This window comes from Rhea pennata, chromosome 7, assembly GCF_028389875.1.
Source record: "Rhea pennata isolate bPtePen1 chromosome 7, bPtePen1.pri, whole genome shotgun sequence".
NCBI classification, from domain to species: Eukaryota; Metazoa; Chordata; class Aves; order Rheiformes; family Rheidae; genus Rhea; species Rhea pennata.
This window is the reverse complement of record NC_084669.1, coordinates 8,511,274-8,538,901: the sequence shown is the minus strand read 5'-3', so window position 1 is coordinate 8,538,901 and position 27,628 is coordinate 8,511,274. Positions and strand designations below refer to the sequence as shown.

At 37.5% G+C, this 27,628-nt stretch overlaps 1 protein-coding gene across 5 annotated transcripts in view; it reads left to right on the top strand.

The window, feature by feature from the left end:
* Positions 1-27,628, top strand: part of ATRNL1 (attractin like 1) — a 510,466-nt gene that overhangs the window by 433,816 nt on the left and 49,022 nt on the right. For 2 of the 5 annotated variants that reach the window (XM_062580018.1, XM_062580017.1), the window contains one exon: positions 16,417-16,531. The exons of 1 other annotated variant lie outside the window; for it this stretch is intronic. In XM_062580018.1, the coding sequence (XP_062436002.1) occupies positions 16,417-16,531 (115 nt within the window). Of the gene's footprint in view, positions 1-16,416; positions 16,532-27,628 lie in introns of those variants that run through there. 2 more of the 5 variants (XM_062580025.1, XM_062580022.1) reach the window with 2 other exon arrangements.

Genomic DNA, 27,628 nt, shown 5'->3' with positions numbered 1-27,628 from the left:
TGTGTCCAGTTCTGGGCTCCCCAGTACAAGAGAACATGGAGCTACTGGAGAGAATCCAGTGTAGGGCTATAAAGGGGATCAGAGGGCTGGAGCATCTGCCCTACGAGGAACGGCTGCGAGAGCTGGGCCTCTTCAGCCTGGGCAAGAGAAGACTGAGGGGGGATCTTATCATATAAGTATCTGAAGGGGATGTCGGGGGACAGGGACAAACTCTTTTCAGTTGTCCCATGTGACAGGACAAGAGGCAACAGGCAAAAAGAGGCAGTGGGCAGAAACTGAAGCACAGGAAGTTCTGCTTGAACATGAGGGGGAATTTCTTCCCTGAGAGAGTGAGGAAGCACTCGAACAGGTTGCCCAGGGAGTTTGTGGAGTCTCCTTCTCTGGAGATCTTCAAGGCCTGCCTGGACGCAACCCTGTCTAACATGCTCTAGGTGACCCTGCTGAGCAGGGAGGTCGGACTAGATGATCTGCAGAGGTCCCTTCCAACCTTACTGATTCTATGATAAATGAACATGCAATTTTTTCTGTATTGCACATCCTCTCTGTGGGCTGCCATGGCCTAAGTTGCTACTTGTGAACAGAGTATGGGTCTAGCTTGCTCTAGGCACATATGGAATGGCAATGTAAGTCAATTTAGCTGTAAATGGGACCTTGCTTGTTGAAGCTGGGGAACAGGAGGTAGTCAGATATGTTGCTTACTGAGGACCTGGTGTGCACTGGCCCCATTAGTCCCAACTACTTAGAACTTTTCCTCCATGGAGAAAGCAAAAACTGCCTCACTGATGTACAGTATTAGCTAAGGTGTTCTGAGCACAGCGAATAGGTAACTGCCACTTTAAAGATAATATATATTTCTCTGACCCTCCACCTGTGTCTAACTGCAGCACTTAATTTTGCCTCTTTCCTTTCTGGGCTGTTGGTGCATCAGGAGAGTTGGAATGTGTTAATTGCATTCTTTGTATTCAGTCCCATACAATCACTTCTAAGTTGTATCTCTGTCTTCATATAGCCTGCCTAAAGTACTCTTACTTTATCTGTGATCTGTTTCCCAGAATATCCATTGCTACACATTCCTCACCAAAAAGAAAGGAAAAAAAAGACTATAAAACATTTTAATCTCCTCATCATGTTGGTGCAGAATGCACAAATAACCACAACTAAGGAGTCAGTTTTAATTATAGTCTGTGGCTTAGTTCTCTTCTCACTCTAGTAATGCTGTGTGTTAAAATATATACCAGTAGCACAAGCAGTTCTGTACTTTTGTATATTCTTCTGGAATGTAATTGTCCTTTGACTGTATCACAGCGTAAAACAAAAATATTTTAAAATAATAATGAAAGGAATTGTAAGTGTTGCCTGAATCAATGCCAAGTTTTAAATTAAATTGTAAGCCTTGGATTGAAGTACTGTTAGGAAAAAAGGTAACTTTCCACATATCAAAAACTGTTGAGAAGTCTGTTGAGAAGTTTCTGAAAGACTTGTGCAAAATTGTCCTGTTTGAATGGAAACTAGATATAGAAAATTAAAGGAGATTATGAACATATAACAACAGCTTCAAAATGAAAGCAGCTTTGGAATTTTAATTTTAGTAATCGTAAGTTACTGGCATACCTGTCTTGAACATCTTCATATTATGAAATATTAGTAGTATTTTAGTGTTTTGCTAAGGATTTCTCTGTGAAAGGAGATAGAAAGACCTCACAGAAGAAGTATTTCCAAATATCCATATGATGCATTCATTCTGTAAGAAAACTGGCCTTAAGTGCAGTTTTCCTATCCACATGGTATAATAACAAGACCTCTTTTAGCTGCTTAACTTCTTGTAGAAGTTTGCGCTGGTATCTGTGTTGGAGTAGCTCAGCTGTAGCTGGAGAGAGAGAGAGAGGTGGCTTTCTTAGCAGGCATGGACTGGGCTGAAGGGACTTCAGCTGCCCTTTCAACTGGCACAGGCTGGTACCTATCTGCATCACCTGGCAGTGACAGCTATGACTCTGCTCCAGCCCTTGCCCCAGGTGTGCAGGAAGGGTCTAGGGGAAGAGTCCCACTGACTTAGTTGGAACCAGGATTCAAATCGTTCCTGTTTTAATGGTATACTTAAGGAATAAAGAAACAAGTCTGAAAACTCTTGGTTATGATGCATCTAGCCACTTGAAAGATGCTTTCTATATGCTTCACAAAGTCTACACAATATGCTTCACAAAGTCTCCTAAGAATGAAGAATGGTTTAATTGCTAAAGATGCTTGGGCTGGCATTTAGTAACCACTGCTGGTTTTGTGCTGTTGGTCTAACCACGGGAATTAGCAGTAGGTTCCTTTTTTTCACTGTTGCTGAACAGGGAAGCTCTCATTTGAGTGGCTGCCCACAGGAGGGAGGAAATGAAAGAGGCTAGAGTGTTGAATGAGTACAGTATGTGTCATTTTATGGATGACTGATACTGTGATGGACTATCTTTAAAGACCTATAGAAATCCTATCTTTTAGTTAACCATTGGAAGCAAATAACTGAAAAAATATATGCACAGTTGATAACTTATTGTGGGATGCAGGGTAATGCAGAGTGCCGTAGTTACAACAGTAGCTAATAAAGGAGTGTTTGTTTAGAATATTTTTCAAAGCTTGGTTTCTATAGTGACAAGCCTTATGAATACTTTCAACTTCAGAAATAACATCTAATTGATGACTGATCTCAAATTTCAACCTTTATTTAAGTAAATAAGATCTTGCTCCTTCTGCTTATTGTATTAGCCAGTGATGTTTGATATGGGGCATTATTTCCATGGAAAGAGGAATAATATTGTGCACTATAAGACTGCGAAAGATATTGAGAAAGAGAGAAAAGGGAAGACGAATCAGAAAAATATGGTTGTGTGAAATGCAAGACTTGCCCCATTAGTCTAATAGTAGTCATTTCTAAAATTAATTAGAGAATATATATATAATTCAAAAAGTAAATGTGTTCTGTTCTGTTGATTGAAGTACAAGGTAATCATTCCTTTGTTTTATTGTTGGCAGTGGATTAAACTCTGTTTAGAAAACTAGGGGAAGAAAATCCATTTGGTTAGAGATATGAAAAATATATGAGTACAAGACTTCATGGAATGTAAGGATTTAAAGCAATCTACAGTGAAAAGTTCAGAGATCTGTGAATTTTCAAGGAAAATTTTTTTTTGGAGAAACATAGTCAATTTACAGTGAAAATGTCATTTGAGGAAAGATGTTTTAAGCATAGTCACTGACAACTGTGCAGTTTTACAATGTAAAATTTAAGGCAAGAGCATTTCATGAAACAAAATGACAGGCTTTTCTCTACTTTCCTGCAATAGGAATGGTGACTATTTTTGTTGGTGGTGTCTGTATACTGCCTTCTTGAAGAAAATAATAAAACTATAAAATAGTTAGCAGTCCCTTGCTGTGTCTTCAGAAACACAAGTGGAACAGAAGTGCAAGCAAAACTAGAATTTGGAGACGTATATCACACACTAGCTGCTCATTTCTTGTTAGTCATGATCCAGGCCCTAAGCATGCTTGGAATATATTACTTTTACAATAGAAAGTAAATGTCCATTTTTTTTAATGGACTATATTCATGAAATGGGTAAATAATATTTTAAAGGAACCTGATACAAATTTGGTATCAGATCCAAGTACCTGATATTTCAATGTAGTAATCCAAGTTCAGCAAATACCTAATACAGTAGATCTTTGCAGGTTTAGTAAAAATGAAGCAGATTTTATAATATTTTAAAGAAACAGTCTTTGCATTTTTTCCTATTTTGTTATATTAAAAATGCCTCAAATTTTTTTTTAAAAAAATCAGTTACCATGTTACGCTAACATGAGTAATGTACATGGATAATTTCATTCAAGCGAGTAATCTTGTTTGTTTTAATGTAGCAGCTTCACCAAGCACTAATTCTCATGTGTCTAATTATGTGTAGGCTTAGATTCTGTAAGAGAGAGTCTTATTTCTTGTGCATTTTCAGTGAGGTTCCTGCTATTTTTGTTACCAGTGTAAATGCTGACAATCTTGATAGGTAGTAATCTTGGAAAGTACATTAACTGATAATACTTAAGTTTGAGTTTATTTGCAGGATTTTTCAAGGAAGCTGTTAGGAAATTAATAATATATTCCAGCTAGTATAAATCAGTTCTGGTATAGTTCAGTTGTTATCTGTATGTTGTGCTGATTTAGACAGCTGAAGATTATTTTATAGATAGTTAAGATTTGAATTCATAGGATTCAAGTGCAAAACTGTACCCAATTATGCTTTCAAACTGGCGAAAGGGCCAGAGCAGGTGAGGAAGGATCTCAGGAGAGGAAAGTGTGAGACACATCTTGCACTACCTCTAAAAATGTCTGGCTTCTGTTTTCACAATCCTGCCAGACTGCCCTCTCCCCTTCCACCTCAGTTTAACCCCTACTGCTGCTACTATATAATGCAGTAAAATGAAGTTCCCCTTTGGGAACTTTTTCCCTGTTTCCCTGGGACCGAGGAAGAGTCTCTTCCTGTTCCTTCCTTCCTTTTGCTCCTGGAGCTGCTACAGGCTGACCCACAATATCATGTCATATATGACTACACTAGTATGAAAACTGCTGTAAAGTCACAAACCATAAATGTCAGGATTATTTGTTTTAGAAAATTTTTGGTTATGGTATACACATTTTATAGCTGTCCTTGCACAAGGACAATCCAGATAAATGCTATGTCGTGCTTTCAGACTCTTGGTTCCTGTCTTCCCTACATTTGGTAGGCTGTGATCTGTAGAAACTGTCATGATAGTAATTCATTATTCTGGTGCCATTAGCATTTTTTCTGTATTAAGAATATTGCTAAGTTTGCACTTTAATCCTTTCTGCTGACAGTTAGTTTTCACAATGTGTCTTGATTTAATTCTCTTTTTTATTATTATTACAGTTCCAGGTATAAATGTTTTAATTTTCTATACACTAGGCATACTGCATGTGACCAGGAGTGACAAAAGACGTGAATATAGAGAAGTGTATTTTGGGTGATACGATATGCTATAGTTTCTTTCCAGTTTTGTAGTGAGAGGAAAAAGAAAAAAAAAAAGCCCAATAATATCAGGACACTTGTCTTCCCCAAGTCTGGCATAGATTTCTTAAATAACAGTTAAACTTTAATTCTTCCACAACGCTGCACACCTTCAGGAGAGAGATCTGTGCGTTCACATAAGCCCCGTGCTAGTGAAAACTTCTGACTTCTGTCTACTGTAGCAGTGACAGATAGAAATTTATGACCTGTCCTGAGCTACTCTTGAATGTTTCAGAAATCTGTAGCTGACTCGGTTTGCTTTTGCTCCCAAAGTAAACTGTGCTGTGCTTATCATTAGCACAGCATTCCCCGTTGCCTTCCAGCATAGCCGTCTTTATTAGCCTGCAAGATAAGGCATAATTTGTGCAGCACCTGGTGCTTCATCTTTCTCACCCAAAGAAGATGGTAGAGGCTTTGGAAGGACCATGTTCTCTTCTTCCACATACTCATTGGTAAAGTTGCCTGCTATAAATATATGGGAGTGAAAAGTTGGTCTTAAGTGCTAATTCCAGTAACACTAATAAGTCAGTAATTCATCAGCATGAAAATGTTAAGTTTTCATACACATGAGTCTTTCAGTTTGAATTGTGAAGGAATAACAAAATTCTCCACTTCTCATTTCTGTTCCTTGGAGATCCAATGGATATACTCATCTGGGAAACAAGTGTCCATTAGCATCACTTTACCACACAGCACCGCTTTGACTTGCAGAATTTGAAACGGCAATGGGAAGAATTTACAGGAAAGTGTCTAGGGATACATAATGCTTGGTATATGTCACAGACAGGGTCTCAGATGCTTTTCCCAACAGGATCTAGCTAACAGCTGCCAAGATAAATTTCTTTTCACTGACCGGACACCAGTGTTGCCAGCCTTTAATCAGGCTGATACAGCTTAATAGGAGAATGTTCTGGAGGCTCTTGGGAATACCTTTGGCAGTAACCCAGTACAACTACAGCACACACCATCCTCTCGGAATTGTGCCCAATATTTTCCAGATTAACCTGAAATTACCCTTACTCCTGGGCAAGATGTAAAAGTACAGTAAAACCAAGTTTATTTAACATTGTGAAGAGCTAGGAAACTGCATACATGGACACACAAAAAACGAAATGAAATGCAGCACTCCTTGCAGCTACCTAATGTTTTGATTTAATTTCAATGTCTTGTGTCCTATTCAGGTAAGGAGTTGTGAAAGTTGGGTAAATTGCAGGGTGATTCACACCAGTGACAGAGTCCAGAGAAACCACAGCCTCTAGGCAGTATGATGCCTGGCTGAATGGAAACCCTGGCTTGGGATTCTTTCTGGAAGCTCCATTGAGAACAAATGTATCTGTTGGTATTTCTTATGGCTTGATTTTCTTAATTCAGTTTTAATTGGTTTACTAATTCATAGCTGTCTTGCGAATGAAATGCTATCTGACAAAGCATTAGTTTTGGGTATGTTAAGGCCCTTTTAAAATTCAGTCTTTTGCTAGAAGAAGTGGGACCAATGTAACTACCTTTGTTGCAATAAATATAGTTCATGTATTGAGTAATATGGCTCTTCCGAGAGTAAACCCTTTCAAATTAATACATAAATTCAACATCAGTACATAACCTTTGATAAGTGACAACCACATGCTAATCAGAAAAGGTTGCCAAAAGGAATGCAACCTATTATTAGATATTGATAGAGTTGAGGTATAGAGGTAAGACGATAAACTTAAGGATAATGATGTGTTTGGATCACTGCCACCATAATCGCAGTGTTTTATATTGTTTAATTCCTACTCTTTTCTGTATAGGAAATAATTTATCAATACATTTTAAGAGCTCCATAAAACAAGAAAATTAACTGAGAATTATATCCTGCTAAAAGAATGGTACAAAAATTCTTTAGAAAGATCATTGACTATGAAAAAGCACTAATAGGAAACACTAGAGTAATTTCTGTTAGGTGTTGTTATGTATCTATAATACTGTTGGCCTCAGCTCCGTTAGATACTGTAAAAATTTTCAGAGAAAACTGGTGCATCCTGAAGGTAAGGTAGTGATGGTAGAACCCTAGGGATAAATCAGCACGGACTTGATGACTCAGTTGCAGAAGCAAGGCAGTTACCTCCTTTAGTTGCTTTTAAGATAGGTGGAAGAATTTTGAGATGCTCCCACATGGTCTCCAGCTTGTACTGCTGTAGGAAAGTGTATAAATACCTCACATAGATTAGTGGTGCCCAATTAATTAAAGTTATAAATCACTGAGAAATCCTCAGACAAAAGAAGCTGCAGTGTAGGAGTGCAAGTGTTGATGACAAGCTCTGTGCCATTCTTGGAAGTTAGGCTGAGTAAAGTGATCCACTTGCTAATGGCTTGCTAAAGGAACTTTACAGGGTGGGTTAAATGAAAATCGTTAGTGAATGCTTATAATCTCAGTAAAACTTCCTATGGAGGATTGGTGTTTCCTATGCCAGGCACAAAATGTTCAGAACTCTGGCCTGGCTTATTTACTCTGCAGTATTTCCTGAAGTATATTTCTCCTGGCACATAAATGGTGTTTGAAAGCTTTTCTTTTCCATTGCAGTTTCACTTAGACTTAAATTACTCATTAAATAAGTTTCTAGAAAAAAATGTCAAAGCTTTGGAGTGAGTGGGAAGCTGATACTCAAAAGTATGTTAATGAATGTTAATGTGTACCCAATATTTAGAATAGCAATGCAGTATAACACTGATAGTCTAAGAAAACAGAACTACTGATTGCAGTCTTCGTTTCTGGCTGAGACGATGCCTTTGCTTCAGTATGTAGGAAAAAGTGCCAAGCTTCTCTTAGGGTGGCACTGAGTCTTTTATACCCAAAACTCACTTGGTAAAGGCAGAATCGGAAAACCAGGATGAATGACTCTTCCGTGAAGAACAGAGCTACCTCTGCCTTCAGCTGAGTTTTAAAAGATGCCCATGACTGTTTTGTAAAGCTAAATTTGGTAGGTGTTCTCAAAACATGTTTACCAAAGCAAGCTCTGCATCCAGTGAGCTGAAGGAATGTCAGGAATCCTGAAGGGGTATAAGAGAGAGATTATAGTGTGTGTGGGCAGGTAGACAAGAACTTCAGCAACTGGGAAAGTCTTATTGAAAAAAAAATATTGAAACCAAGATGTTTACAGTGTTTTGATTATCTATGAAAGTCTCTAACGTTGCCCAAAATCTGATTTAGGTGCTCCAGTCCTGTTTTGAATCTGAGGTTGGGTTATCTCAAAAACAAAAGAAAAACCCCCAACAATTCGAGAAAAAAATGAGGAGTTAAGAGAAAATGAAGTTATGAATACTTGTAGTATAACAGTCTGAATGTTATCTTTCCTTCTTTTCTTTATTCCTTACCTCTTCAGAAAACACAGGTAGTCTTTTATTTCTCATTTTATTTTCTCCTTTCTGAAGTCTTGCACACTTGAACTCTCAAAAGTGGCTGTTTAGATTCTGAGTATTAATCCCATCATAACAGCAGATTTGATTACTTATTTGCCAAGCCATCAACTTTACTGTATTTGGAATTCACTGGATTCAGTTTTAATGATAAGATTAAAAACTAAGTTTAAGTCAGCATCATTTATTATAAAACACAAATACGACAAGCTGTTTTTTAAAAAGAAGAGATGATGTTTTGTTTATAGTGAATTCTCGTAACTGTAAGTAGTACTAAAACCATTTCAGTTAGGAAACATTAAAGTGGTTAATGCATAGTTTTCATTTTAATACTTGATTTATATATCAGATCTGTATTTGTGCACACTGTCAAACTTTATTCTGTTCTTGTCAAAATACTTATTACTGCTGACAGGTGTAACATGCTCATATTAATCCTTAATTCCTTGATTCAATTTTCTAATTGCTTTTTTGGCATGAGACTGGAGCCATTTAGTCTTATGTAGCCTTTTTGTCTTATGGTATAATAATGCACTTTTAAAAATTAGATGCACCTAGAATGCCAAACAGAAAAAAATATGTATACGTATATTTTACTAAGTATTGAAAGTCTGAAGTTCTATAACACTTCAGTAAGATGCCTCTTCTTGGAATACGGATTGATCCAAAACCTTTCACACTTTTCATCTCCCTGGATTTGTAGTATTAAGAAATAGTTTCATTGATAGTCAGATAAGAGATGCTAAAGTTTCAGTGTGGTTTCCCCCAAGAGGTTCTAAACCCTTATAGCAATCAATGAACATCATCTTTGTCACCGTTATTTCTTGTACTCTTCTCGCCTCTTTAGTTCTTGTGTTTTTGTTGGCCATTCTTACTGAACAGAATGGTAAATATAACTCCTTCCTCTTTCTTAGACTGGGCTCTTAAAGCTGCTTGTTTGTGTTATGGCTAAATTGCTCATTTATGTTATTGCTAAATTGACAAACCAACACAATGCATGGGGACTTTTTAAAATATTTAAACTTAAACCTCTTTTGCTACTTTCTTCTCATAACGAAGCAGATTGTGCTAAGTTACTTAAACATGCCTGTCTAATACAGGCATAGATTTTCATTTTTCTGTGATGGTGGTAGTCATTTGTCCTTTGTACTAAAAAAACAAAAATCCAGTCAAGACTTATTTCTTGTACTTCGTTATAGGAACAGACCAGAGATGAGTGAAGAACCTCCCCAAAGCTCAGTAATCACTCACAGACTCATTCAGGCAACTGGACTTTAGTGAGACCTTTGTAGTCCTTTCAGAAACTTTTCTTAGCTAGAGAATCTTTTCTCCAATAAAACGTAGGAAGACTTCTTGTGCTTGTTTTTGTGAATAAATAAATGAGACTCTGAATTTGCATTTAAAATGCAGAAAAGCTTTTTTTTTTTATTTATTTATTTTTATTTTTTTTTTATTCATTGTCTTATTGCCTGCCTCTCTACTTTCTACTTCCATTTATTTGATTTTCTTTTTCCATTACCAATGATACTGCCTGCTCTTTCACCCTTTTATTCCTTTCTGGCTTCCTTCCTCTTTCTGTTTCACCTTCCCATCTGACATACTTCTCTCTTGCTTGTCATAGTGTGTGTAAGCAAGAAGATATAACAGCAAAAGGTTGTTTAATAAGAGAAATGTTTGTTTATTCTGTGTTTCACTGATAAAGTTTTATTAACTTTGTGATTGTCATTTGTGCTTTTTGGCAAAATGTAATTCACTTCTTTCTTTACAAGGGGAAAAAAAAGACAATTCTAGTAAGTAAATTATGGTAGCTAAGTGCTTTGGGCAAACAAACATGTGCCTTATCTCTTCCAAAAAACCTGTAGAAAAAGTATGATAAATCACACATTTCAGAATACATGTTATTTCACTGTGAAATAAAATTGATTCATGGTTATGTATTTAACTTTAAACAACTGACAAACCTCAGGATATCTAAATTATCATCATTTGCTCTATGCTTCTGTGGTTTTTTGCTAGTGAATCTCAATGATATATGGTAAGATAATGCTTCTGCTCTTTCAGTCATAATGTTCTATAAAAAGCTGCTTTTTCGGTCATAATATTCTATAAAAAGCCATCATTTTAAAGCACAAATAGAAAATTCTTACTGTATCTGAGTTTTGGATGAGGTTCTCTGAAAAAGTATTTGTCAAAAATATAATTTCCTCCAATTATGTTTTGATAAAGCATAAAATTTAAACAGACAATGACAAGGCCTTTGAATGAAAGGTTTTACATTACAATGCAATAGAAAATATCATCATTTTGAGTTATAGTCAATAATTATTCATCAAATTAAAAGGTGAAATGGTAAATTTGTTCCCTTCAGTTGTGTGTCTGCATAAATAGTACTCTGAATTACATTTTAAAATGAAGATTTCATTTTACCTCTCTTTCTAAATAAAAGGTGTCATGGCATGTTACTTTATTTACTTTTGTGACCATTAGATCAGAGGAGATGATTTAAGTACTCTATTATTTGCATTAATAATACTAATTCTTTTAATTGCAAACTCTGTATAAGGATTCAGATCCTATTGTTCAAGAACATAGTGAAAAGCAGTCCATGATCCCCTCTAGAAATGTATTTATTTGTAAAATCTATGTATCTTATTAGTGACTGCAGCTGAACCACTAAATAGCCACAAATGGAGGTGACTTTACCATACTGTCCTCTTTGGAAGTTAAGAGTACTCAGTCTGCTCTAGTCTCAGCTCCTGTTGCAAGAACTTACCTAGAGCTGGAAAGTCTATTTTGCACTCAGGATGCAGGAGCAAGGCCAATACAATGTAAAGTAGGAAGCACGTGTTTGAAGTACCATGAGCTTTAGCTGAATCTTTGTCTGGAAAGTTGGAGAAGTGAGTAAGAGAGAGGGGTGCTGGAGTTACAGGGCATGTATTTTGGTCCAAGGGAAGGGTGATGTGATAAGAGAGTGGAAGTGTTGAGAAGCCCTAGATTTTGACAACTGAAAGTTCAAAAAGCAGGAGTGAATGAAAGCATGAGATAGTGAGAGATTAGTGCGTATGGCAGGAAGACCAGGAGGGAGAAGGCATGCTTCCTCTGGTTGCTGCATGTGCCTGGAAAAGCCAGGGCATGATTGTTGCTGTTAACTGTGCTCAAGCCAGTGAAGGGGAGGTTCATCCTGTAGGCAATACCACGATTGGCTCACAATATGACTTCACACTTGTCTTCCACATGCTTTTTTTCTCCTGTTGATAGACAGATCGGAGATCTGGGATAATCTTCATCTCATTCATACAGTGGTAGAGGAGCCTATGAGGAAGGGTGTCCTGCTGGACCTTGTCCTTACCAACAGAGAGGAACTGGTTAGAGATGTGGAGGTTGGGGGCAGCCTTGGCTGCAGTGACCACGAGGTGGTGGAGTTCAGGATCCTGCAGGAGAGAAGTAAGGCAACAAGCAGGATTGCAAACCTGGACTTCAGGAGAGTGGACTTTGGGCACTTCAGAGACCTGCTTGGAGGAATCTCATGGGTTAGGGCCCTAGAGGGAAGGGGGGTCCAGGAGAGCTGGCTAGCATTCAAACATCACTTCCTCCAAGCTCAAGAGTGGTGCATCCCCGTGAGTGAGAAGTGCAGCATAAGGGGCAGGAGACCTGCCTGGGTGAGCAAGGAGCTCTTGGTCAAATTCAGACAGAAGAAGTACACAGAATGTAGAAGAGGGGACAGGCTACTTGGGAGAATTGTAGGAATGCAGTCAGAGTATGTAGACATGCGGTGAGGAAGGCTAAGGGCCAGCTGGAATTGAGTCTGGCAAGGGATGTCAAGGACAACAGGAAGGGCTTCTTCAAATACATCAGCAGCAAGAGGAGGAGTGGGGAAAGTGTGGGCCCACTACTGAATGGGGCGGGGGCCCTGGTGACTAGGGATACAGAGAAGGCAGAATTACTGAATGCCTTCTTTGCTTCAGTCTTCACTGCTAAGGGCAGCCCCCAGGAATCCTGCAGCCTGGACGTGAAAGAGAAAGTCTGGAGAAGGGAAGACTTTCCTTTGGTTGAGGAGGATAGGATTAGAGACCTTTTGGGCAGGCTAGACATGCACAAATCCATGGGCCCGGAGGGGATGCACCCACAGGTACTGAGGGAGCTGGTGGATGTTGTTGCCAGGCCGCTCTGCATCATCTTTGAAAGGTCCTGGAGAACTGGAGAGATGCCTAAGGACTGGAAGAAAGCCAGTGTCACTCCAGTCCTCAGGAAGGGCAAGAAGGAGGACCCAGGCAACTCTAGGCCGGTCAGCCTCACCTCTGTCCTTGGAAAGGGGATGGAACAGCTCCTTCTGGACGTCATCTCCAGGCATATGGAGGAAAAGGAGGTGATCATGTAACCAGCATGGATTCACCAAGGGGAAATCCTGCTTAACCAACCTGATCGCCTTCTAGGATGGAATGACTGGCTGGGTAGATGAGGGCAGAGCAGTGGACGTTGTGTACCTTGACTTCAGGAAGGCTTTTGACTGTCTCCCATAACATCCTCCTAGATAAGCTCAGGAAGTGTGGGTCAGACGAGTGGACAGTGAGATGGATTGAGAATGGGCTGAAAGGCAGAGCTCAGAGGGTCATCATCAGAGACATGGAGTCTAGTTGGAGGCCTGTGGCTAGTGGTGTCCCTCAGGGCTCAGTACTGGGTCCTATCCTGTTCATCAGGATGACCCGGATGAGGGGACAGAGTGCCTCCTCAACAAGTTTGCAGATGATACCAAGCTGGGAGGAGTGGCTGATTCACCTGAGGGCTGTGCTGCCATTCAGGGAGACCTGGACAGGCTGGAGGGTTGGGCGGAGAGGAACCTCATGAGGTTCAACAAGGGCAAGTGCCGAGTCCTGCACCTAGGGAGAAATAGCCCTAGGCACCAGTACAAGCTGGGGGCTGACCTGCTGGAGAGCAGCTCTGCAGAGAAGGACCTGGGAGTGCTTGTGGATGACAAGTTGACCAAGAGCCAGCAATGTGCCCTTGTGGCCATGGAGGCCAATGGTCTCCTGGGGTGCATTAGGAAGAGTGTTGCCAGCAGGTGGAGGGAGGTGATGCTGCCCCTCTAGTCAGCCCTGGGGAGGCCTCATCTCGAGTACTGTGTCCAGCTCTGGGCTCTCCAGGACAAGAGAGACATGGAGCTACTGGAGAGAGTCCAGCGTAGGGCTACGAAGATGATCAGAGGGCTGGAGCATCTGCCCTATGAGGAACGACTGCGAGAGCTGGACATCTTCAGCCTGGGGAAGAGAAGACTGAGGGGGGATCTTATCAATGTGTACAAGTACCTGAAGGGAGGGTGTCAAGGGGACGGGGCCAAACTCTTTTCAGTTGTCCTGTGTGACAGGACAACAAACGAGGGAATGGGCAGAAACTGAACCACATGAAGTTCTGCCTGATTGTGAGGGGGGATTTCTTCCCTGAGAGAGTGAGGGAGCACTGGAACAGGTTGCCCAGAGAGGTTGTGGAGTCTCCTTCTCTGGAGATCTTCAAGGCCCGCCTGGATGCAACCCTGTCTACCATGCTCTAGGTGACCCTGCTGAGCAGGGAGGTTGGACTGCATGATCTCCAGAGGTCCCTTCCAACCTTACCGATTCTATGGAGTAGGCAATTTCTCTCCCTGCTATGACAGATGAAGTGGCCTTCAGCTGCTAGGATAGTGCAATCTATGGGGCCTTTTCTTTCAACAAGCCTCGCTAGAAGGCCTGATCTCCCCACATATTGGAGTACTGTATCTTCCATCCTGCAACCGTAAGCACAGCCGCTGCTTAGATTGAGATCTCATGCACTGGGAGGTTAAGAAGAGAGGTCTGCATCAGACTGCCGCCAGTGCTGTTGTTATGTTACTCTATGCCTATGCTTTCTGATTGTATTTAAACAGCCTAGAGCATGGAGTAGCTGCTAATCTGAGTGATTCTATGAAGGCCCTTTTCTATACTAAACAGTGTGGTCAGAAGAAATTACCATTATTTTTGTTTTTGCATTGCCCTTCAACATATATAGCTCAAAGAAGTGTGGATAAGAAAACTTTCTCATACTTTTTTTTTTCAGTAAGACACAGGAACTACTTTTGTGCATGTGCAATCAGTACTGCTAATATTGAAATGCTTCTTCTTTTGCGCTCCCTCCCCCCCCCCCCCCCCCCCCCCGCCTTTCTGCATTGCTTCTGTTATAGAATTGTATCATGCAGCACTGACTGGCCAGGTGATCACAGATTCATGGAAGTCAATAAATATATACTAGCTTACACAAGTTTCAGAATCTGTTTTCTTTTATCTTTTGCTATTGGCTAATATTAGGCTTTTGTATTACAGAAGAAATATATTTAATGCTACTGATCCAGTGCACTCTATTTAATCAGTATTTCTTATGTTTGTTAAAAAGTGATTTGGGGGGGGTTTAGTTCTTCTGTTTCATGGTTTGGCAAGGTTTTAATGACTATAAATTGTTATTCACTATGTCAGATCAATTTTAAATTAATGACATTCTTCACCCAAGTTATTTTAATGCTGTTGCCTCAAATGCATCTACAAAACGCATCTCAAATATAACCATGCAGTAAAAATAAATATATTTAACTACTAGTTGATTTTTTGCAGTATTCTCTGTATCCTTATCTTCACTGAGCAGTAATAAATGTTGATTACTTGGAGATAGAAAAAAATAAATTGATAATTGCTCTACATGATAGAAGAGCCTTTTTTATTTTGAGTACTTTGCAGTGTATTTTTGACTTGGCTAAACTATCATTTTCTTATTTTATTTGAATCAGTTAACATTTATGTATACTTTGCATTTTGCATGTAAATGGAAAGCTTTATGTCTTTGAATTTTTAATCAGAACTTATTTTGTCTTAGAACATGACAGACATTCTAAAAATTTACAAACAAGAAAGAGAAACAAATGCTGATGCTGATTTTGACCTAATGTTTTCAAAAATAACTTCAGTGCTTGACTCTCAAAAGTGAAAATCCTCTCTCTCGGTGCAAAACAGGGAAGCATTGTAAATTCTCATATCAGAAACTCACTACTCTAGGGTTTTGTAGGTTGCTTTGCTTTCTTACAGCTCCTAGAGTCCTGAATCTTGGTAACTTGAGAGCACTATGGCAGCAACCATGTAGTCAAAAGAAAACTGCAACTTAAAAGATCTGTGTAGCTAATAAATGAGATATGCATGGTAACAGCCAAACTACTGCCAGCAAAAGTAGTTAGCATTGTTTTATGTGAGGCAAAAAAGATGCTAAGTGAACAGGCAAGTTTCTATGTTTGTTTAAATATAGTAAGACTGCATCTGTTGTCTGTGTATGAAAAAAGGTTCATTTGCGTATCAGGACACATACAGAGAATGCAGACTTATTATTCAGGGAAACGTAAAAGGGATTGACTATCTTTCTATCTTTATATATTTATTTATTGCTCATTTTGCCCATGATGATGATGAACATATTGTTTTACAGCGGTAAAAATGAGTCTCTTCCAAAGATAGGAATAAAAGCCTCAAAGGTTGACTGGGTCTCACTTTTTGGTTTTGACGTTAAGAAGGCTAGGTGACAGATGTCTGTTGGGACAAAATTCTTTCACACAGATTTTTGTTATTCATAAAATACAGAAAAACTCTGCTACTCGCAGGTAACCCTGTGTACCAAAAATGTATTACCGTTTTCTAAGCTCAATAAGTTCATATCACTAAATTTAGTGAGCTATAAAACAGCAAGTATAATTTTGTTGTCTTTGTGATCATTTCATTTTTTCTGTTTGATTAGGTTTGCAGCGTGGGCTGTTAAAGCCCATTTTTAAGTCAATTACCATGGGAAGGACAATCTGCTTAAATGTGAAGAACTAATTGGGAATAATAGCTTCATACAGTTACAGTGAACTTTATATTAAAGATATAGAAGTAAAAGTGTAATGGAAGTCTCTATCAGACATTACATAAGTACATTCCTTTTCCAGGGTGCTCCTAAACCAATTGCCATTGAGCCATGTTCAGGAAACAAAGCAGCAGTCCTCACAGTATTTTTATGTCTGCCAAGAGGATCATCAGGAATCCCACCTCCGGGTCAGTCAGGTAAGGTTCCTGTCAATGATCATTTTGGCTGTCTTCATGTGATGCAGTCTGCTTGGGCAATCATACCCACACAGAACCTCTAAAATTGCACAGCATTTGACTAAAAGGAGCTGCCTAGGCAAGTTGCTGTTAACTTCAGGACCAATAAAGAATTTTCAGTTTCAGTCATTTAGTGTGATTTCCAAATAAAAAAAGCCCATTGATCAAAGTAGGCTGATATACCGTGGCATGTCTCGCAGCACTTCCTGCAGCAATATGCATGCTTACCAACACACTGCAAACTTGTCTTCCAGGACTGTACAACCACAGAAGTGGGCTTTATTTCTTTATTTTTTAACTCCAACTTCTACAGTTCGGTTGCTGTAAATGATGCTGTATAGCGAATACCAGTGAGTAGTCTCAATTCAATTTGGTGTTTAGTGCACCAACTTCTAGTGAAGTTGCTTTGCAGCAAGAAAAATGGAGAATAGAGAGCTTTGTGTTTTCAGATCAATGAATCAACACCTTTCAATTACAATAATAATGTTTTCCAGAATGCCTGTTGGATGAAACCTAGGATTGTTTGAGTTAATAGGTCTGCTTCGTTAGGAAGATGTTCTCTTTGCAAAGTATCCCAGCTCATTTTAAATCAACATTTACTAGGAGCACTTCTCAACTCTATTTTAGCTGATTTATGCTAGAGCATCTTAAAAATCATTACAGCCCTTCTCATAAAATATCTCCTAAACAAGAGGTATCTAAATACACTGTTTTAATACTTTAAGTACCGTATATAATGATATGATGCAAAATGGTTGTGATAACAAAGTTTAGACAGTAATCTGGTACTATACGGATGAGCAATTTGCTATTTCAGAATTCACTGAGGTGGTTTCCAAAATGAACACGTTTGTAATGAACAGTAAGTTGTGTGGTATGTGCCCAAAATACTCCTGTAAGCCAGAAAATATGCTTTAAGGGTAACTTTTATTATTAAGAGCCAAAAAGATATCCTTTTAACCTTCAAAAATCCATTTAAGAAATTAAAAAGTATTGAGTAATGATGATGAGGGCAAACTCTGACTTACATTGGAAATACGCTCGACTTTATGTTCTTTCTTCTCCTTTTGGCCTTATGACTGTCTGTCATTCATTGTCCTAAGATGAGGATTTAGTTCTTAACATCCTGTTTATGCATTAGAATATCATTTCTGGAAGTGGCATGAAAATAAAAGTGTTACTAATGCTTTGTCAAATATGTTTCTTGAAGAAATACATAAATAAAAAGTGCTCTGAAGAGCGCAATGGGGGAGGAAGGATGTCCAGAGTATTCCCAGTTCATATTTTAAGGAAATGAAAAAGAAACAAAGGTGTTTATAGACTTACAACAAAGAAAAACATTATGAAAGGAGATTAAAAGTAATTGTTGTAATTGAAGCTTAAAAGTTTTTTTTCCTGTTGTTTTCCAATTTACCTGCAATGCATTTCTCTGAAGTAAAAATGTTTTTATCTAGTTATTTTACAAGCAGCTCTTAGTTACTATTTACATTTTTTTTGAAAAGTAAATGTTGTGCTTTGCTGCATGTAAGATCTGGAGGGAATAGGCTTTCCAAAACAGGAAGTGGGTTCAACAACAGAACAGATGCGACGTTTTGAATTCTCAGTAGGTTAGAGAATACTCTTCTTTTCTACATGTGTTACCTTCTTTTGTTCTACTCTTTTATTGTTTTGCCTTGCACTGACTGCCCAGGCATGTATTTCAGATCATATTCCTCCATTTGATATTAAATCTTTGTCAGCCATTTAGCATTTAGAAATATTTAAAATTTTTTGTCCCTTCAGTAGCTTTCATTTCGTTCGGGTCAAAAGCAGAATGCGTGAGGTGTGCAACCATGCTGATTCAACCATTGGATTATATGGCTATAATCATTTTTCTTAAGTGTAATGAATTTTGGTACTCATAGAATGCTTTCACTGTATGTAACCAAGCGTAGTTTAGAAGCTATTATACAAGTTTGTTGGCGTACCTGTAGCTCTACTAATTCACTTGATTCCTGTCCTGCCACACTACCTGCTGCTTCTTTCCTGGGCTTCCTCGGAGCAGGTGCTGCTGACTGTACCAAGTTATTTGAAGTGATAGGGAAGCAGTGTGCTGCAGATATGTTTGCTGTGTAGTTGGTTTCCCTTATGACCTAAGCTACGTTAAAATAGCAATATTTAAGTTGATGGAAATAGTGTGTTCAGTAGTTAAGCCTTGCCAAGTAATTTTAGACTCCTCTGTTATTTGCATATAACCATTACGAAGCTCATTGGGATCATTCTAGGATAGAACTGATAGTGAATCAAACACATTTGTTTAAGTGATTAAAATATGTCAATGACACTGATTCTCAGTTCACAATGAGAGACAGTAGGTTTCATTTTTTATACACGTGTGAGAAATGCAAAGAGAAAATATATGTTTTGTTCAACATCATGTTCTCTACAAAATACAAGATATTTTTTTTTTCACGAATAACTAGCCTAAACTCTGCTGAAATTGTTAGAATGGTATCCTTGCTTTAAGATCAGGATTTGATAAAAAGTGAATTTTGCTCATTTCAAAGCTTTCTCTTAACAAATATATTGCTGGAAAATCTCTCTCTTTATATTTAAATAAGAATTGAATGTAAAGATAACTCTATGAGCAGCATATGTTCTATACTTCACCTTTCTCAGCAGCTGGAAGAAAATTTGAAACTACAGATGGTGGGCTTTGACCAAAGGCTATATGAGGCAAAAACTCTCTATGAGAGACCATATGTCTCAATGGAGAGCTGAGTGCTCTCCTTGCAGAAAATACCTGGAACTTTACAAAACAGGATTTCAGACAGCACTATGAATTTAAGTGATAATCCTAAGATTGTACAAATAACAGCTAAATTGTCACAATTAAACAGTGTAAGAGTAGAATGTGACCTACAATTGTACAAATAACAGCTAAATTGTCACAATTAAACAGTGTAAGAGTAGAATGTGACCTACAATTGCTCAAGTAAAGACAGGTGTTGTAGATTCAGAGGAAATATTGATAAAATGAATTTATTGAAAAAAGAAACACTATGCATTGTGACTCTCACTTTAGAAAAGGACTTTTTCAATGAAGTAACAATTTGTACAATTAATCATCCTGAAAATCAGGAAAATGAATAAAGCTTAGTACTGTATTAGGTGAAGTGTGATGCAGTGGACCTTATATTTTCTTCTAGAGATAAGTCTGAAAAGGATTCTAACTATATATATATATATATATATATATATATATTTTTACACACACACACCTAAGTACAGATTTTAAAAGAAATTTTGCTTAGATGGAAACATAAATTTGAACCAAATTTTAAGTTAGACTTATAAATGAAAAACATTAAGGAAGATTAACTGTGATTAAAAAAAATATATTTCTCAGTTTTAGATTGACTGATAGGTCATGTGGTTTCCTCATTCTTCAGCTGTCTTCTTGCCCACGTAGTAATTTGCTAATCAAATCAGATTGAAATTCAAAGATTCATTTAAAAAAAATACTATTTTCTGTACAATGTATTTGTAATGTATTTGTATAGTATACCAGAAAAATTGCTAGTTCAAGCACTTTGGGGCAGATTATAATATACAATGAATGTATGTCTTGCAGAATTTATGACGCATTGGAAGCTAGAGCTCATGTACTATTGCTGTAGTTTCTGATCTCATGCTTTAAATAGCTTAAACTAGTCTTAATATCAAAGAAGATCTATCAAAGAGAACAGCTACAACCAGCTTTCTAGAAAGGACTAAATTATATATCTCAAAAGCAACAAAAAAACAATCTAGACAAAAAAATAGGAACAAGAAGATAATAGATAAATTACTTAAAACAAAAGAAAAATACAGGCCAGTAAATTACCAGCAGTGAAAAGATCAAGAATAACTCCTTCAAGTGTTGCACACAGCTCTGGTGACATGTTGGGCAATAAAGAAAAAGATAGCCTGGTAGTACAATAAATTATACTTAAGGAAGAATTGTGATCTAGTCGTCATTATTACAAAAGCCAACTAGATACCATACTTTCAGCTATCAAGGTGCTGTGCAAGAAGTTTGTAAAACTCAGTGATAAATGTTCACATCATTCTTGGTGAAGGCCAGTGAAAGCTTTAGAGCACAAAGAGCAATGAGAAGACAAGGTAAGACTAGAGCATTTAAAAATAATTCAGAGTTAAGGGATGTGATAGTAATTATTTACAAATTGAAAGGCTTATAAATAAAAGTAGGATCTCCTTCTAGATCAACCAACATTGTTGGAAAAATGCATAACCTTTAGAAACATCGTCCTTCTTAGGTATGTATAAAGATATGTTACTTTCACGCAGCAAAACTTCCTTACCTTTCTAGAAGGTAAGAGCATGCCATAGAGGTGTTTTTCTATAAAGAGAGAGAATTGAATGGTCTGTAGAGGTGCAAGTGTATGAGTGTCTCGCTCTTTCCATTAAACCATAGAAGACATTTAAGTTCTAGGTGGCTACAAATAGATGAGATGAGACTAACTTGGTATTGAAAAATAACACTTTCAGATTAAAATCAACAATTAAATAAAATTTAGTAATTAATAGATATCTTCAGTGAAAATAATTTTATAGTGGAAGTTGTGTAACAATACTCTATTTCTACCAACATAAACAAAGATAGCAGATTTCAAGTTCAGGGGCTTCTCTAGCAGTGCCACCTGAAAGTTACTGTCCAATATCCTTGAATCAAACCAGAATTTCATATAACTCTGGCCTCACTGACTGTGGTATTCAATCCTACTTAGCAAGCTGCAGCAGGATCATAGAATCAGTAAAATAACCATGCCATCTGCCTTGCCTGTACTCACCATCATAATGAATAACAACTCATTAAGTGTTCTACAAGACAATTGGCTCTGGATGGGGGTTTCACAAACAAAAATTTCTTAGTTCTTTTTCAAATTTTCTCTGATTAAAGTACAAAAAAAAGATAATACATTATCATGAGATATTAATATAAATATGAAATATTTGTTTTTACAGGGTATTATATTTGATAATGTGGTACAAATGTTCTGAATTTTGGAAACAAAACCATAGGTTAGGATTTTTGAATGTTAAGGAAAAGAACGCCCATTTGCATATGTGGAATGGGTACATATGTGTACCCAACTCAGTATGCTGTGAAGCAGGACTTGTAAGATTTGGACCAGTCGGGCAATAGGTCCCGTGGATTATTACCAGTTACAAAAACTGTTTTTGCTAAATCCCTTACAAAATAGCCCATTTAAAGTCATGAGGGCTACAAGGAAGAACAAAGATTTTCTGTAGGAAAATGTTAGTTAAAGGTATGATGGAAGTATCGCAATTAAAGCACCCAGAAGATGGTAACTGCAACAGCGTGTTTTACGTAACTTTATGCTGAATCTCTTAAGGCCTTTCCTCATGTTGGAAGGTATTTATAGCAGCATAAATGAATATTAGAGAAATGAAGATGCAATTTGCAGATTGGTGCAGAAGATAGTAATAGAATATAAATGGAATTGTAGTGTGTGATATATGGAATAACATAGCACTAAGGGCCCAAGTGTGCACATTTCCCAGATATTCAAAGGGAAATGATTTAAAAAGTACAGGGAGAGCACCTGAGTGTGGTCCTGCATTAACACATGTTGCCATAAGCCCACTGAATCCTCCTGCCTCTGTACAATGTATTTGTACAGCAGCAGTGAGGATGAAGAGAGAATTGTGAACTTCAGAGGTTCATTTGCTTGTTAAGGACCACCTGAACCTCATGTCTCCTCGGACAAACATGTTCTGCCACAGGATTTCACCTGTTTGTAGATCTTCGCTTATACTCAGGGAGTAAACAGTAAATAAACAGAGGGCTTGGGGATTTCTCCTGTTTACTGCAGAGGACTAGGCCAGATCATTAATCTTAGTCGTCCTTTGTGTGGTCTCTGTTGAAACTTGTTTTGGAAAGCAATAACTCATGAGTTTAAGAGCTTTATCTATGGTCTAATGTCAGGTATCTAATAGACAAGAATGTTGGCAAGGTGTCAATTTTGGAACGATGCCTACGCTGTCAAGTACATATTTCATGTTGTATAAAATGTGGCATTAACTATTTATAGAGCATTGCACACAGCATTTTGAAGGCACACATGGTCTAATATACACAGACAAAAGAGAAGTCTTCAACTGAACAAAAGGCAACCAGGGAAGGAGGAAAGCTTTATCTAGACAAGAGATACAGATGTTATATGAAAAGGTTCTTTTTTACTTATTCCTTCATTTAGAAATGAGGCTTCTAATTAGTCAGGTATATGAAGAAAGCACATTTCAGTGAGGGTGAAGAAAAACCATGAGTAATGGTAGCTGGGAGGGAAAAAAGTGGGGAACAGAAAGAAATGGGAAGGTAGGCTCCTTAATGTACAAACAAGAAACTTAAATAGTATCGTACAAAAGAGAAGAGGAAATATGTGAAAGGATTCAAGTTTACGTAAAACAGAACAGAGGTCTCCTTTCTCTTTCTTCCCAGATAGTTTATTATCCCATTAAAGTAATACCTGGGTCATCCTACAGATGTATTAAAGTATACATACTTTTCTGCATCATTCTGTTGTTTGTCCTGTACTTGTACTCTTTGGATTGAGTGTCTCCTCTCTTTCTTAAGGATGTAAGGGCCTTTGTACTTTTGGAGACACACCATTTCCATAGGCTTACTTTGATTATTTTCTGTGTTTTATCAATGGAAGAGTTTATCGATGCACCAAATGAAGAGGAGGATTTTATATTTATAATTTAACAATGATATTTAGGTAGTATAAAGTGTTATGTTAATAGCATTATAAAAAATAGCAATTATAAAATAGCATTATAAAAACATTGAGCAAAACCAATTTCACAATGCCATGCACTAGAAAGAGAAGAAACGCCTCAGAAATAACAAGATTTTTCTTATGAAATTCTGAAAAAAAAAAAATTACCAATTCTGTTTGTGTTTTCTGAGTGCCAACATAAAACTGGAAACAAACCACACTATGCATTACACCAAAATCGAACTTGGGTTAAGATATGACCATGAGTCAGGCATTTTATCTAGGCCAAAAGCCTACTAGGATGTACAGTGCCACACCATTCACCTTTCTTGGGGGGGAAAAAAAAAGTCCTTGGAAAATATTATACATCTGTGAATGATATTACCATGATGGAAATTGTAATGACGATTCACATTGCTCAGCTTGCAGAGATGTATGATCTTATTAATTTGACCTGAACTGAGACGGATTATTTTGAAAGTCCCAGTGCAGAACAGAATCTTTTGAAAGCTTGCTTTTACTGTTTGGACTGTGTGAAGATGGAATTTAATCCATCCCTCTAGTGTAAGGTATACCTAGAGCATTAAGTACAGAAATATAATTTTGGTAATTCCATTGAGGGATGCTCTGCCTTTGCTACGGACACACTACAACTGAAATGCTCAAAAAACAGAAAGAAAAAATGCTCCACAGTAGAAAATGTGTGAGAATATCAAAAAGATCTTTAAGAATTTAATGGCTACAACAAAAACTAAAACCCTAATTATTTTAATAAGCAATACTTTTGGTTATGGACATAGATCTGTTTGTCAATGGCATGGTCTCAAAAGAAGTAAAGTCTGGAGTTCTTCTATTTAGGTAACTGAAGGTTAGCAAAATAGCTCTGTAAGATTCTGTGGAAACTGAAATAATCTATTCTGAAGATCATTTTACTAAAGGAGTTGCTTTCTTTTAAATACTAAGGCCTATTTTTGGTGTGACTATTTTCAGCTTAATTCCATTCTTCTGTACTGCCTCAAATGAGGGAGCAGATTGTGTTTATAGTATTGATACTGTGAAAAGAACACAGTGGTAAGTGGCAGATGGTGGTGATGATTACTTAAAAATATTTATGGCAATAGCTAAAAACAAAGTAGATCAGTGGAACTCAGTAGCCAAACTCCCTCTCTCCTACCCTCAACAATTATTTTTGCAACCTTCAGGGTTAAGTCTTTACCCATAAACTGTTGAGGTTCTTAGCATATAAGCTATTGTAAGAGAGGAAGAATGAGGTGGATATTGAGCTTTATCTGATCTTACTGTTCAGAATTTTAGGTGGTTCTGCTGTAAATTAGTTTTAAATCATTCTAGCCATAGGACCTTGATTTCTTTATTTTTCTGAAAAATTAATTGGAAAAGACATAAGTACTTTAATACGAAGAGCAATATGAAGTACGATGTTGCAATGTGTCTTCCACAAATTTAGACAAAAGTACCTTATTGATTGGCCAGTTAAAATGGCATACTCTATAGCTATCAGTTGAAGAAAACAAAAGGGGAGGGGGAGTAGAAGGTGGAGGTAGAATTGGTTGTTTTACAATATTATCACTGGATTTCCTGCCCTAGAAGGAAATCTTATCTCAATAAAATGAGATGTATTAAAAAAAAAAAATAGATACCATGAAGATTTCTTTGACAGCTCGTTATTTGTTGTTCAAACCAAAGCTGTCACTGTTCCTCCAATGTGTTAGAAACAGAGTTCTTTTCCTTGTAGGGGCGTTTTTGACTTTAAATGCATGAAGGGAGGTGAAAGAGTATCTAATGAGGCAGCACAGGTTTTTGAATATTGTGAAATGTGAGCAGAGTCCTGCACAACTCATTTGTTTATGGAGGCTAACTGAGCCATTTTAGGGCTGGATCCAGACAGGAGTTTGGGGGGTTACTCTCCCAACTCATCATGAGAAATGCAGAGGCAGTGGTGGAACTTCACAGTCCCAAGCTTTTGGCTGTGAACAGATGCAGTAGGACTTAAACCCTTGAATCCAGAGCCTCTAAACTAGGAGGAATCATTATCCTTTGACCATATCTGTCTGCTGGTCATCAGCTGAAGTACCCAGGAGTTTAAAGGTTTATAAGGCTGACACTCAGAATGGAATCAGTAATCCAGATCTCACCTGCAGGAGTAAATGTCACATAATCCCCCTTACAAGTTTTGCAAGGTCACTGCATATTCTGTTCTCACTACTTAAGTTGGAAGGCTACTTTATTGCTTACAGCTGCAGTGTTAAAATACTTCTAATTTCAAAGCTGAATGTATCCATGGACAGTTATGCGCATTTGTCTTCTGGAAGAGGACCTTTCTCTCTATTTTCACCTTGACATCTATCACCCACAGTATTTTCACACAGCAATCATATATCTTTTGCACCTTCATTTTTCCAGGTTGAAGCAAATGTAGCCTGCTCTAAACAACATGTTCCTCAGTCTTCTGCACACCCTTGTAAGAGTGTCCCAGTTCCAGCTTGAGTTCAGCTTTCTTTACCTTACATAGCCAGATTGTACTCAGAATTCTATGAGAAATCCTATTTGGCTCGCACAATGGCATTAACATTTCCTTGCTGTATACCCTTTAACACTTACTTTTTTAACAATTGTACTGTCTTCCAACTCAGTCCTTCTATAGTCAACTTTTTATGTCCATGCCCTTCTTCTCTTCCTTAAACAATGAGGAATTACGTAAGTTTCTGATGGTTCCAAAAATACACAATTTTAAATTTTGCATTGTTGAATTTGAGTGCATTTATATTCCTTAATTTCTTTAGGTCATGCATCCCTTTCTGTTTTATATCCTACTCCTTCTCTGTATGCTGATACGTCCCAATTTTTGTTGTGATTACATTTCAGCAGCCTACTCCTACTTTTGTGCCAAACTCTTTAACAAACATATTAAACAAGACTATTCAAAAGATTGATTCTTGGTGCCATACTATATACCTTTATCAGCCTTCTCCTTCCTTTTCAAAACTACCCATTATTTTCTCTCCCTTCTGCAATTGTTCATTCTTTGTAATCCTTCATCTTTTGTTTCCACTGATAATTTGCCACAGTATCAGATAGCTTTCAGAAATCTAGATAATCTTCTATATTTTCTTAGCTAGAAAATCTATCAGATTGTTCTGGTACAATTTTTGACTCATTTTGGCCCATTTTCCATTTGCCTGTCTTCTATTATTCCTTCTTGCCAAGTTTAATGTAAGCCTGGCGTATAATTGAGTCTAATTAACAGGTGAGTAAATAGCTGAATTTTTTTTTTCTTTTTTTCTCTAATCTAAACAATTTTTGGTATGGAATAAACAGCATTTAGTGTTTTCCATTTATATGCCATGGCACGTTTATTAAAGATCCGTGCTATCAGCCTTTGTTTGCTTTGTATTCTTTCAGAACTTCGTGATGGAAGTGTCCTGACTACTCTAATGTCAGTGCGTAAAACTTACAGTGTTTCTGTTGCGATATTCCATTATCTATCTTGTCTGTATTTTCTTTGAAAAACATAATTTTCCTTATTCAAAACTGAGACAAAGAATTCACTTTAGAAAATATTTGATCTCAATCTCATTCTTGCTACGTAATGAATCTTCTTTTTTTTCCTCTAATTTTATCTATATAGAAAGCCTTTAGATATTTGTTGTAGTAAACATTTGCAAAGTCTCACTCAGCTTGACTGTTGATATTTATTTCACTCTTACATTTAGTTACCTCTAAAACATGTCCTCCTTTGGTCTTTTTTTAGTTTTCTTACTGTTTTTGAAAACAAAAAATGAGCATACAGTCATTCATTCAGAAGTTCATTGACTTCCATATAGTGTAGTTACAATATATTTGTTAGAAGCTAGGGAAGAGGCAAGGATTCTTGATAAATGTTTTGCAGATCAGTGACTGCTTTTTCCCCTGATGTAGAGAGGGAGAGCTTCCTAGAGGTAATTTGGCTCTCAGAGGGTCTTGGCAAGGCGTAACGGAGTAGCCACTACCTTGGTAGCTAGTGGCTTGGTACCTAAGGTACTTCCTACCTTGTTAAATGGCAAGGACTGCCTTAGGATTCAACAACAGGCCCCATGTAGAAAGGTGGAGAACTATCCCTTAATACTTTCACCCCTTTCTACTAGCAGATCTAATTCCTATACCATAATCACTTTCTCTAAACAAACTGGTAGCTTACAGAGATTGGTCCTATTTTCTTCTTTAGGCTGTGAAATCATATGCTTATATGACTGAATGCAGTGTTTTTTCTTCTGGA